Below are 14,359 nucleotides of genomic sequence, written 5' to 3'. Positions count from 1 at the left end.
ATTTAACGTAATTGATCTTCGTTGGGTCTTTTGTCTACGCGGGTGTGTTCTGTGTAGAGATTTGAAACAGGACAGAAGGTCGGGGCTCATAGGAGCGAGGTTTACAGCCTTGTTAAGAAATGTTTTGAAACACTGACTCGAAAACCAGGGTTGTGTTGGGCGTCTGGTATGAAGACTCTCGTAAAAAGCACATTTTAAGGAATATTAGATCGCTTCCACCAGAGGTTCCTTTGTAAATATATGACACGAAGGCAACCCGAGAAAGGGCGCCAAGGCCAATTACTGCAGGCCTGGATCCCGATTATATAAGAGCTCATCAGCCGGTGATGATTCCCAGATCCAGCTCTCGGAATCCACAATAGTTTTCCTTGTAATGAACGCAGGATCAGCTTAATTTCCCTGAACAGGGTTTGAAAACCTGGATAATCACAGAAGTAAAAACCTTTTTATTTATTGTCATTATCTCAGTCGGTCGTGTATCCTTCAGTTGTTTGGAAGAATAAGTCGCTTCTTGGCCAAGCAGTTTCTTTTAAAATGGAACAGAAATATTGGCCACGTTGTTTACCGCGCAGCATTTTCTCTGGAGGAAATCCACTGGTTTTAGAAAACAATCGGGGGGAAAATCCTCTTAAACATACAGTGTATTGTATCGAACTGATAAAGACAGACAGATATACAGTTTTATTCAACGGTTCGGGCACCCCTGGCCAAATTATACGTGTAGTTAATTTTGTAAGTGAAAAGTAGTAAATAACTGCTGCAGGAAACAGTGGCTTAAACAAAAAACATGTTTGCAAATGTTATTTCACAGTTACTTTGTATAACTTTAAAACATAGGAACAATGAAAATGGACATTTTGGCATATGGAAAAGTTTGGACACCCTTCCACTTGTCCGGTGATTAAGACTTTTTTTTTTTTTTTTTTTGCAAGGTCCCTGACCCTAATAACCTCATTAGGCTTTAATATTCAATTCAATTAATTTTTGTAGAGCGCTCTTCTCACGCGGTGACGCAGCCATAAAGCGTTGTCCCCTATTGACAACTGCGGAGCTTAATAAATTCCCTGACCCTCCGAACGTTGGACCGTCACTCAACAACCATGGGCTCCTCTAAAGAATTGAGTGAGAATGAGAAAATGGAGCCAAATTGATCCCAACAAAGCACCAGTAAGAAAGTCAGTTTTGTTCCTGCTCTGATGGAATGAGGTCCCTCAGAGCTGCTGAATCCCACCCAGCATTCGTCTCAGAACACATCTCTTTCAGTCCCACTTTTTGCTTGGTCTCCTAATAGCTACATAAATGGTAGCTGGTAATAGAGTAGTTAGCGCTGCCACCTTTGGACCCAAAAGTTGCAGGTTTGAATCCCACCTCCAGCTCTAGTACCCTTGAGCAAAGTACTTACCCTAAATTGCTCTAGTAAAATTACCCAGCTGTATAAATGGGTAAATCATTGTAGGAAGATGAACACAGTAAGTTGCTTTGGAGAAAAACATCAGCCAAAATGAATAAATTAGCATCACATCATCATTTGGGATCACCTTTTTGTTTACTATCAGTTTTATGCAGCTACTCATGTAATGCGTGCTGGCAAAAGCGATAACTTCAGACAAGCTGGCGGGGTTTCGGCAGTCGTGTCTGTATCTATGACTCTTTGTCTGCGGTAAATTGCACCTTGTTTACTCTTAAGTTGGTAATCACTTTGGAAAAAAAGCGTTTGCAAAATGAATAAATGCAAATTAACACGAAATGGGCTCAGTCGGGGTATTCAGCTAAACCACATCGCCCAGCGGAACATCAACCAGAACCAAAAACAAGGAGCTGTGCGTCGATCCATTTAAAGCAGTGGCTGGATCTGAAAAACAGCCACATTTTACCGTGGTTAAACCAACGTCTGCTGGTGTCTCAGTAACTGCCGTAATAAATCAGTGTTTCCATGAAGACGTGTCCACTGCAGATGTGTTATAAGACCTTTGCTTTATATCAGAAATATTCTGTTCGTAGTTTACAATAAGGCCTTCCAGCGTGTTCCGCACAAGCGCTGATGTTACACAGGTACCTGAGTGCAGAAGCTGTTACCTGATGGGTAGACTCAACACACCGGACACTCGTACCAACAGCGTCCGCCAGCGAGGAGCGGCGTTGTGTTGCCAACTTGCACGCTGGGTTCGAAGCGTCTGTCCTGCATCAACATTACCGAAGCTCTTTAGGCATAATAGTAAAAATAGACCATGAAAGACATTTTTTTTCATTTTATTATTCATTTATTACACTGTTTTTTTCTTTTAAACTTCTTGGAACGTGTTTTTTTAATACCGCAATACTCTTTTTTCACTCGACCCTCAAGTTAGGAGCACAACCGGGACCAGGAGAGTGTGTTCGTGTCCAAAACTGTAACCCTAAGGGCCAGGAATGGAATCTGGATGTCAATTAACTTGTTAAATAAAAATGAGCAAATACATTTTTGAAGGTCATCAGGTAAAAATATTTGGTCTGCTGCTTTTCAAAAGGAAACTGGAGGATGTGCTGCGCTTCTCCCACCTTTTCTTAAAATAACTTTTCTGCCATATCTCTTGGCCAGCATTCGAAAATATTCCAAAAGCTCTTCCATATGCGGTCAGCCATCATTAGTGCTGCGCAGATTATAACTTTTGTTTAACTTTCGTGTAAGTCTCAACAAAGTGCTTCACGCTGTTTATTTACCGAACATTTATATAACTTTTGCTGTGGGGAAAGGAGCAGCAATCCTGTCTAGTGTCACGCTTTGTAGTGCTTTGTAGGCTTTTTAAATATTGTTCTAAAATAGCTCTTAAGACCACCAGCGATGGCATGCAGTGTTGGTTCCGGAAAGCACAAGATATAAAACTTAGTAAAAGTTAGTTTTCTCTTTCAGCAGTAAATTAGCTCAGCTCCAGATTTTATTTAATGTTTCTCAGTAGAAATAACTTAATTTTGTGTAATTTTATGCGGTTAACAACACTGGACTGTAAAACACTACACTGATGCATAAGTACCATTGCCAACTGGAAGACTGGACTACTGGAGGAGGTCATCTGATCATCTGAATGACCGGTCATTGTGTCATAAATAAAATAAGTATTGAAATAACATTCTTTTTTTCTGTTTCATTTCAAGAAATATGATTCTTTCCAGTTCCACCAAAAAAAAAAAAAAAGCGCATTGATGGTTGTGTGTTTGAAAATCACGTTCAAAAATTTAAATTAATTTTACCAATTAACCAACCACTCAGGAGAAAAGTGACTAATGATCAATACACCATGGTGCAGCATCTATGAGACTTTTTTATGAAAAGTGTATTGATAGGATACGTTATGTACGGATATTGAAAAAAAAGTGATTTTTGAACAAATATATTTCTATCAGAAAATTGTGTTGCACCTTCCACTCGTTCCAACATCTGGTCACCCGATGTCCACTCATGCATACATGAACTGTAAAGTACAGTGTACCAGCAGCATGTCACCGAATACACTGTATCAGCTGGTCTTTCTTTTAATGTGACTCTGCATCTCGTTGGTTTTTTTAGGGCCAGTTTGAGGAAAATTTGAATTGCACGTAGTGATTTTATACATGGATTTTGTGTGTCACAGGTGGCGTGTCTCACCCACATTGCAGCCAACTACCTGAACGCTGGCAAGGAGGCGAAGCGATGGGGCACGGCTCATGAAAGCATCGTCCCATACCAGGTGGGAATGTGTTCATAGCATAGAGAAAGTCTTCTGGCCCAGGTGGTGCTTTGCTGAGTATCTGAGGGGCAGCTGGTAGCGTAGTGGTTTGAGCTGGTGCCTTTGGATCTAAATGTTGCAGGTTTGAATCCCACCTCCAGCTGTAGTACTGTTGAGTAAGATCCTTATCCTAAATTGCTTAGTTGTATAAATGGGTCAATAATTGGAAACTCGTAATAATTGTAACCTTGATGTTGTAAGTAGATTTGTAGAAAAGCATCAGCTAAATGAATAAATGTAAATAACAGAGTAAGCTACCTGGCAGCAAAGGCTGAAGAATGCAAAAGAACTCCCTGTCAGAGGGAGAAAAAAAATGCCTCCCTAGGGGTGCAAGTACTGGCTGGCCCTCCTGGGCATTCTACTGTGGAAACAGAGCTGTGTGTTAGAACTACTTCTTAGTTTTACCAAACTTACCTCATAAATAACTCAAGGAACGTCTTTACTGCAATATTAACTTTTGATTGTGTTGATAAAAGTTAAATGTGGCTAGAAGCTGACAAACATTGCTTTTGTTTTTTTTTCCATAGATGTATTTCATTAAATACGAGTTTAATTCATCAGACTCGTATTTACAGGTTGTAAAAATCAGATATTTAATTTTTTTTTCTGATGATTTTCAGTTAATTTTATTTGAAATTCATTAAAATTAAATGAGACAATTTCTTAAAATTATTATAGGAACATCTGAGGTTTTTTACAGAACCTACCCAGCGGATAATTTGTAGGATGTCTGTATTAAGTTTTCACTGATTTTCAATTCGGAGAAAGTGACTTCAGATTTCCGAACAAATTAAACTTTCAGCGCCAAGTGTTTTCATAACAAAAGGACCAGTTCACAAGGTGTTAGAGTTTAAAATAATGAATAATAACCAAATTAATTATATGTGACACGCCGGTGCTTGCTGGGATTGGGGCGGGCGGACGGTGTTGGGTAGTTTTATAGCTATTTTATTCGAATAAGCATATCAATGACTGTAGTATTATCACTAACAAAAGCCAACACCTACCTGTTCACACACCTTAAAAATAAAGCAAGCAGAACCACATTTACAAAGCAAAGATACAGAAATCATCTCGGAGTCTATTTCTTTTCATCTTCGATTGGCTGTACCTGGTGCTCATTATCCCTTGAACAAGCTCTTCCCAGGAGCATGTGCTATATTTTGTAGCCATAACAAGGAATTGTTTCCTCATTGTTAGGTATCAGGGCAGGTTGGCCCTGGTGCAGCTTCATTCAGAATTAATAATGTTGTCATTTATTTATGCATTCCAAGGCTCAGGTACGTCATGCAGCCCACAGGAATGATCGCATCAATCGAGCAACGTGGTGTGGGGGTGAGCCATGCCCAGTGCTTCCAGTAGAGGACACTCTTGTTATCCTGGAGGCCATCCCTGTAGCAGCAACTGTGCTCTGGTTACAGAAGTTTCACAGGTTTTTCATTTGAATAATACGTTTAGAGGTGTCTCGCAGATGCGGTTACCATGGAAACGCCCAACACAGTGTTGGGCGTTTCCATGGAAGCCGCATGTGTTGGGCGTTTCCATGGTAACCGCATCTGCGAGACACCTCCAAATGTGTTATCAAAATGCATCGCCTTCAAGATAGGACTTCTGTACGTGTGAAGATTTTCCTAGGATTGAAAGTTTTGCAGAGTTGCTTATTTAAAGGTCAAGATTGTTGTCTACCTTTGAAGGTTAGCTTAGTGTTTTTTTTTTTTTTTTTTTACAAATGAAATATTTACAATCTTCACTTATCTTTCTTTTTCATAGAACACTGCTGTATTGTTAATTTTTCAAGATTGAGTAGCTTCTGGATGTACTGATGTCATTATGATTTTAATGGCAGTGTGTTTCGCTCTTTGAAACAAGCTCCTTTTTTTTGCAGAAAGTGTGTGAAGTTGGAAAAGTCTGTCTCGGGCGCTCATCACCTGGCCGATACATGCAAGTGTGACTTAGCGCATTCCAGGAACTGAAGTCTGGCACTACAGTAGTGTTTGGGATGCGGTCATGTGAAAGAAACGGTCACAGTTACGGTTTTTCTGCCAGTTTTTTTCAGCTGGATGATCGGTATCTGTGAAAACAGATGGGGGATGATGGTTGTGAGAACTGTTGTGGCTTTCAGATTGTAACTCCACTGTGAAAGTAATAATGAGCTGAGGAGTTGTGACCTCTAGAAGCCATAGTGTGGTATCTCCTGGCCACAGCCGCCCCACACGAGTCCTTCGTAACTGCCGGCAACGTCTGTCTGTGCCGCCCCTGCTGGGCCGTTCCCGTCGCTCTCCACGTGAAGGAGTCGTGCGTGGTTGAGGTTATGATCTGTAAACTGTCTGGTGGGTTCCACTGGGTTCTGGTGGGTGGTACAGCGGGTAGCGCTGGTGCCTCCATCTCCTGGGCCGTGTGTTTGGACACAGGTTCTAACCTGGCTCACTTTGTTTATTTAAAAGCCCTGGACAAATATCACGTGAGCACACACTTAATATTTTTTGTTGAGATGCAAGTATTGGAATAAGGATATTTTCATTTTAAATGATAAATACAAGTCAGGTGTGTCTTTTTATTTTTTGATTGACTATATAACGTACCAGTTTTTTCTACCTTTGGTAGAGTGGCAATTATGAGGTGTTATATGTAATTAGACATATATGTAATTAGATATAATACATTAATACAATCCGTAACATAGTTAGTAATGTAATGAGATACGTTGATGGAAATATCAGTCAAATATAGTTTAGTTGGTCGTTCACCAAAATAATGTGCTACGTATGCCATCAGGTATGGCTGAACGGTGATTTCAAAGGTGTAACACAAGAAAACTGCACTTTTATAAATTTATAGCTCTGATGAGTGAGTCTCTTTGCCAGAATATGGCTTTTTTGATGAAGTGTCTTCTCTGGATTCTCAGGAGAAAATGAGCAGGATTGTATGTCAGATACAGGACTTCCCACGAGCCACCTGGCAGACTGCGGGATGGGCTGTGGTCCTAAAGAAATGTCGAAGAATTATTATATATCACAAATCTTTTGGCCCTCGTTGCAGTTTTCTGAATAAGAGGCTTATTATTTGTTTCGAAGTTCTGCGCGTTACCATGGATGTGGAGTGTCGTTTTATAAACGTGTCTAATTGTACGTGCGTTGGCCAGTAAAACATTTCAAGACTGCTGATTTCAGTGAGAAACAGAAACAGATCAGGAAAATTATCTTCTTTCCTTTATACAACCAAAACCGCTGGTTTCCAAATGTGGCTTTTGCACGGTGGCTCCGAATGTAAGGAAAAAGACGGCAGTAGCTACCCACAGATACCGAGTGGGCTTTTACCCCCCGCCTGCTAATACCGAAAGGACCGGGAGGATGTCTTTGAAGGTGGCCGCATTAAACGGGTAAAAATAAATGGGCAGAATTGAGGAAGGAAGGAAATTGTGTGTGTGTGTGTGTGTGTGTGTGTGTGCGCGCGCATAAGAGTAATAATTAGAGTGGTGGGTCTGGCTAGTGTACTGGGTTGTGTGTGATCCCGCTGCAGTCTCTTGGCTCTTTTCTGTATTTTGTGTCTGTTTCCTCACATCAAACCAAACCCATAACCAGAGCCCCCCACTGCCACAACTACGAGATCTGGCAAAGCGAATGGTCGTTAACCAGCAAAACGTTTCTATTCGCTGAGTTTATAAATGGCAAAAACAATTAAGCAATGTTACTTTGGCAGTTTCTAGTTTCCCCAGGTCTTCGCAAATAAATGATCTGTGTTACAGCAGACTATAATAATAAACGTGATATTAATAGAGAGCTTCTAAAAGGTTACGTTTTAAATTTCTAAACCGTCATGTATTGGAATATTTTTTTCTGATATGAGGAAATTCAGGCTAAGCAGACAGATTGATTTCTAAACTGATGCTGAATTAGTGAAGTTTATTGATACGTTGAGAAGATTATTGGCATTTTAATTGACTGCTGTCTTTTAGGAATCTGTAATGCTGCCTATACATACACTATTGTCTTATGGGCTCAGAGAATATACTCATGATTTAAGATTTACCTTCGTTATTATAGTAAGGAATGTGTTTGAAAAATAGACTTTTATTTCATACCATTTTCTCGTATGCTGCCCATTGGGGTCTGAGGTCAGTTGTTGTCGAGTGCGAGGTTATTAATCGGACGTCCCACAGTCAGGGTCAACTAGGGGCTGAGCAGAGTTTGTAGTTTGTTTGTAATTTGTAAAAAGACCAAGAAAATAAATGAACCGAGCATAATTACAGCTCGTCAGTTATTTCGCCGACCTGAAAATAGTGACCGTTTACATGAAGAACATGGAGTCCCTGGTGGTATTTTTACTACTTGTCTGAATTTATTTATTTATTTCCGGTGTGTCAAGTTTTGTCCAGCTTCTGTCTTGGATCCAAAGTCGTGGAATTTTAAGGTCACGTTCAGGAGCAGGCGTAACGAACAGCAAGTTATCATGACAGAAAAAACTATTATTAAAGTAGTCTTATATACTATTTAGCTTTTCTGTAATAGAGTTTTTTAATTTCAGTCAACAATGCAAAAAAAAAAAAATCCTTAAAGTACTTAAATAGGTCTTGCAATCTCTGAACATGCTGGAAGTGCAAATGAATAATTTTCATCTTGACGCAGCCTTAAAATGTTATAAATGCATTACATTTGAAAGGTGTGTTATAAGCGGCGTTGCGGTCACGTTGCGGTGCGTTTCCGATGATGTTTCCAGCCGAGCACAAATGTCTTGCGATCGGCACAAAAGTATAGCATCTCATAGACTCTTGTATTACAAAAACCTGCTTCCAGCTGCTGGACAACTTCTGGCCCAAAATGCTGTATATATAATATATAATAAAATACATAAACTCTCCCTCCTCAACGCACTAAAACTCCTTTATAAACTAAATCAAGATGTCAGTGTTCACAAATATTGGCAATATCAAGACAGTTTTGGTTGTATTGTAAAATGAATGCGAGTGGAAGAGAATAGTGAAATGATGGCAAAAAACTCTTACAATTTGGCACCTATATTTTTATTATATAAATATAAAACTCAAAGCAGCTCGTTGATAAAAGTTTATTAATTTCGCTGACGCTTTTCTCTGAATATTTGAACTACCTTACAGTTATTTACTTATTTATAGGCCTGGGTAATTTTACTGGAGCAATTTATGGTAAGTACCTTGCTCATGAGTACTAGAGCAGTAGGTGAGATTCGAACCAGCAGCCTTCAGACCCACAGGCGGCAGCAGCTCGAAACATTACACTACCAGCTGCTATTATTCCTTTCTTATTTACCGTACAATAATTATTTACAGAATTATTTATTTGAAAACTATGGTGTGTTGTTCTTTAAACTGCGGAGCTTCATTTTTCTTACTATTTTCTTTATTTTTTCGTATAGCGGATAGCTGCGACGTTAAAGAAACGATTCGTGTACTGTTTGCGTTATACACCCTTTTTAGCCGAAACATTTAAACAATGACAAATAACCACAGTGTAAACGCTAAATTATGAAGTGTTTTTCTCACTGTTAACAACCAGACATGTTCTGTTGTAAACCCTGAGTAGCTGTGTTTGAAAGCCCTTTTAGGGGCCTTGGAACCTGTAAATAAGGACTTTAGTTGTGGGTTCGAAAAGGCCCTGCTCCAGTGGATCACCTGGGGAAGAGCTAGTATCGTCTTCCCGCTTTACCGGGAAGGGTTGCTTAGTTAGTCAGTTAGTTAGTTAGTCCATTTAAAAAGCAAATGTCCCAGTTGAGTGAGAAATGAGCTTCCTCTGTACTGCCGCCCGCCCGTCTTGTTGCTGTGTTCTGCGTCCATGTCCGTACACGATTCCTTAATTTGAAATGATTTGATCTGATGGACTAAAGTTTGTCAAAACAGAATCTCATTAAGTTCCGCGCTTGGGTTCCGTTCTGGTCCTCCATTGTCCCGCCCGGCCCGGGACGAGCGGCGGCGCGGGGAAGCGAGAGCGTACTGCATGAATAAAACCTTTGTTTGCGCTGCCCCTGCACGGCCAAAAAAAGACTTTCCGGCATCTTGAATGTCTTCAATTACCTCCCTGAGTGGATCCGCAGAGAATGGGGGGCCTGCATAGTAAGCACACCAAAACACATGGAAAACACGCATTTCCTTCCCATCAGGCCATTCCTGCTCGTCTTTAATTTTTCCCTCCGTAGACGGAGAGCGTCTCTCCATAGGAGGGTGGCGTTTCAAGGATTTCACCAGGGTGAGGAGATTCCGTGTTTCGTAGACCACCCCTCTGGCACTGGGCGCCTGGTCACGGGTGCAGTTCCGTGGCTGTCGCTACCCATCATGCCTTTCCGGTGCGTTTGGTCGCTTCCTGCAACGTGAGCTGCGACTTCAAGGCCAAGTACATCTATACGTACTAGGAATTTCTCACACGATAGCTGTTCATTCAGATGCATCTGAGCGGCAGGGTAAACATACAGTAACAAGGATGGGAAAAAAATACAGTAAATAAATACTGTGAGACATTGCAGTTACTTACAGGGATGCGTTGGGTTGTATCTAAGAAATATGGGCGCAGAAGTGGAAATGACAACACGACTCAATAGAAATCGGTCTGTTTGGTGACACTTTAATAAATATGTAACTTTTAGCTATACAATAATGTAGCAGGGCAGATTACCAGTTGGATTCAATTGGAGCTGACTGCCAGCTATGGAGCCTTAATGTACATTACCTTCTGTGTAGCGTAGCTGTGGGTTATTATGTGCACTTCGGAGGTTGATGAGGCACCCTTGGTTTTACCACAAAATGGTTCTTTCATGAGAATCAGTGTTTCTCACGTGCCATAGAAGGTGTGTAATGACCAATTCCATATGTTACTTTAGAGGAAATCGTGGGTGGTAGAAACACGCAAGTAGTGCAGGTGTGAAAATAAGTGAAGCCCATGTTGTATGGGTTAAACCAAGTAGGTAAGTAGAACCAGGGGTGTAAATCATAGTCATGTATTAATTTTATTAGTTTATTTTAATATTTTATACAAGGATAAAGAGCATCCCTGTGGGGGTTCGCATACTTTCAAGCAGCGCTGTATCTCTAAAGTCAAATTGGAGATCCTTCTAGAAACCGAAGCTTCGCTGCAGGCCACAGATGGAAGATATTGAGTGCGTTTGCGTTGCAGTCGGACAGTTTGCGCCAGGAGCAAGAGGCCGTCGTCAGTGCGGCAGAAGACCGTCACATCCGACGACTGAACGATGTTTTGGTTGCTTGTCCATCTCCCCTCCTTGGTGGTCACGTTTTGTTTTGCTGTTATCAAGTGGAATTTTCACTGAAGCGCTGGCAGGAATTGGCCATTTCACAGTCACTGGCAGCCGCTCGTAAACCACTCTGGACCTTCTCGCCATAGAAGCGTCTTCGTAGGTGGAATTTTGTGGTATTTTTTCCGTAAACAAGGGTCGAGCTGGTATTGCGCAGTTAAGCGTGTGTTCGATTGCTCTTGAAGATAACCGACCCTCCTTTTTGTTTTTTATGCGTAGGGCTTCAAGACGCAAGATGGGTACCTCATCGTGGCTGCTGGAAACAATAAACAGTTTGCCCGAGTATGCAAGGTAAACAGTACGGTACACGTAAATAAAGGACAATCGTTTGCAGGTGGTGTGATGGTTAAGTTTCTGGTGCAATGACTACATGTACATAGGCTCAGATTCCAGGCGCAGAGTTATTGTTCTGCCTTTTAACCAAGTAGTAACCCAAAAAATGGATTCAGCAGAATCCCCAGGTGGATCCACGTGTGGAAGTTTAAGCTGGGGGGAGGGGGGGGGGGGGGGGGGGGGGGTTGGTCACTCGATAAAACATGCAATAAGAAAACCAGTTTTTGCACAACATATAATGTGGATAAGTCGCCTCGATCAGCTGGATAAGTGTATGTGTGCGTGAAACAGTCTAAATTTGTGCAATCCATCCCGGTTGCAGGTTTTGAATCTCAGCCACCTTTCAGACGACCCGAAGTACAAAACTAACACCCTGAGGGTGCAGAACAGAAAAGAACTGCTGCAGATCCTCTCGCAGAGGTACAGTTCCTGTGCTGGTTTTATGGGGGGGGGGGTATGAATAACGGTGCACCGTGTTTGCGGCCAACGCTTCTAGATGTAGTCATGTATGAATCTGGGCCAACGTGTGGACGCATTAGGAGAATTTTCACGATAAAGATTGCTAAACAAAATGATTGTTAAGAGAGTTCGTAGTCCCGATTGACCACAAACAGCTCGGCAAGTGGAACGCAGATACAGTTCGTTATTTACCATGTCATGTTTTTCTCAGTTGCCCGCTTTCCTTTAGTTTACTTTCAGTCGATTAACTAAAATTCCCTCAGTATTGTATTAATATGAATGCTATACCTCACTTGCGAAGTTGTGTTTATATTTAAATTAAAATCTAAAATGTTTACAGTTAAATTTACTCATAATTTTGTCAGTTGGCCCAGATTTAGTATTTTTATCATTGCTGTTAAATGTCAAGGTGCTTTCATGGATAAAAACTTTTATTATAGTGCCTTAAAAATTAGTTAAATTTATTAATGACTTTGGATACAAATGTGTTCCGCACTTTTTCAAATATTTCCTTTTTATTCTGTCTCGGGCTGTTTTTAGTGTTTCTGTTAATGTAGTTAACATTTTTAAAAGCGGAAATTTTTAAATTTAATTTCTGTTTTAAACTTATCGCTTTTAAAGATTTAAGGAACCTAACTGCACTGTGCTCAGTTTAAAATATCACATTAAATTTATAATGTGTTTTACACCTAATACACCATATTTTCATCAAGTCCCATGGAAATAGACTTGTTTCAGGGGAAGCAGCTATAGATTTTATTCACCGAAATTTGAAATTATGTCATTTAATTCGCGAATTGGTCAGGTCCTTACTGCCCGACAGCGTCAGGGTTGGGCGGTGTGCCTGCGGCAGGGCTGGGGGCGTTTTTCGCTTGGGGGCAGTACAGACTGCATAGGACCCTTCCGAGCAGCCGCATGTGTCTTGCATTCCTTTTGTTGTTGTTGATTCCCTGGACGGGGGCCCAGATGCATCCCCCACCCCGTCCCCTTTCGAAAGCTGTGGCGCACAGTTCAAACCGCAGAGGCTCTGCTTGTTCCCAGATTCTCAGAAAAGCGCACCAGCGAGTGGCTGGGAAAGTTCGAAGGGACCGGTGTGCCCTGCGGCCCAATCAACAACATCCAGCAAGTCTTCTCAGATGCGCAGGTCAGCCTCTGTTTTCTCTTTCATGCTCACTCGTACCCATGTGCTCCTGCAGCCCATATATGGACCGGAGCAGGACTTGCTATTCCTCTTCCTCTGCACTGTCATGGTCTCGAAAGGCTCTAAGGTCCATCAGGCTGGAGGTTTTTTCACTCTTTATTTATTTATTTTTCTTTAAATGAATTTTTGTGTGTCTACATGCAGAATATTAGTCAACTTATAATAGAAAAAAGTAAAGACAAATGGAAATTTTATGGATTGATTAAAATTCCAAACTTAAAATAAATAAAATAGTATAATAATAATGATGATGACGATGATGATGATGATAAATAATCCGTACTCAAGCAGTCTATAATTTTTGATGAAAATCATGGAAACCTACTCCAGCTTGTGGAAACAGCGTTGGCCATCATGTCTGCTCCAGCCCTTGTAACCCCATAAAAATGACGTACTGATAACATCTGGAGAATTTTTCACCCCAGAAATTTTTAGAGCTCCACGTGCAAGTTACATTATCAATAAAATCAAATTCAGCATTTGGAACATTGTTTTCTATCTGGTCTGTAATTACATATACATTCATTTATTTAGCGGACGCTTTTGTCTGAAGTGACTTCCAGTGAATTCTCTTTAGAGTCATCAGCCCACACATCTTATTCACCACAGTGACTTACACTGCTAGATACACTACTTACAATGGGTCACTCATCCATACATCAGTGAAACGCACTCTCTGTGTCACTTACACACTATAGAGAAACCTGGACAGCATGTCTTTGGACTGTGGGAGGAAACCGGAGCACCCAAAGACTTACACTGCTGGATACACTACTTAGACTGGGTCACTCATCCATACATCAGTGGAACACACACACTCTCTCTGTCACTCACACACTATGGGTGAACTTGAACAGCATATCTTTGGACTGTGGGAGGAAACCAGAGCACCCAGACGAAACCCACACAGACACAGGGAAAACATGCAAACTCCACACAGCCTGAGTGGGGATCAAACCCATGACCTCTCACACCACCCAGGTGCTGTGAGACAGCAGCGCTACTCGCTGTGCCCCAGTACCACCTGATGAGTTTATCACCTAATTAGTTTTGCAGATTCAGCAGCAGAAAACTTTCTTGCCATCATACAGACAGTAACAATACAAAATGATCAATAGGAAGTGTCTCATTGTATCAGTCACATGACCATGTATCAAAAAGGCAGTCATCCATCCATCCATCCATCCATCCATCTTCCTCCGCTTTTATCCGGGGCCGGGTCGCGGGGGCAGCAGTCCGAGCAGAGTACTCCAGACTTCCCTCTCCCCGCACACCTCCTCCAGTTCCTCTGGGGGAACCCCAAGGCGTTCCCAGGCCAGCCGGAAGACATAGTCTCTCCAACGTGTCC

General features: G+C 41.4%; 1 protein-coding gene across 8 annotated transcripts in view; it reads left to right on the top strand.

The window, feature by feature from the left end:
- Positions 1-14,359, top strand: part of sugct (succinyl-CoA:glutarate-CoA transferase) — an 81,500-nt gene that overhangs the window by 12,956 nt on the left and 54,185 nt on the right. For all 8 annotated transcript variants that reach the window (XM_029252298.1, XM_029252295.1, XM_029252299.1 and 5 more), the window contains 4 exons: positions 3,609-3,704; positions 11,238-11,309; positions 11,674-11,771; positions 12,852-12,954. In XM_029252298.1, the coding sequence (XP_029108131.1) occupies positions 3,609-3,704; positions 11,238-11,309; positions 11,674-11,771; positions 12,852-12,954 (369 nt within the window). The remainder of the gene's footprint in view (positions 1-3,608; positions 3,705-11,237; positions 11,310-11,673; positions 11,772-12,851; positions 12,955-14,359) is intronic.

This window comes from Scleropages formosus, chromosome 5 (assembly GCF_900964775.1).
Source record: "Scleropages formosus chromosome 5, fSclFor1.1, whole genome shotgun sequence".
Classification (NCBI taxonomy): Eukaryota; Metazoa; Chordata; class Actinopteri; order Osteoglossiformes; family Osteoglossidae; genus Scleropages; species Scleropages formosus.
This window is presented reverse-complemented; position numbering and strand designations above follow the sequence as displayed.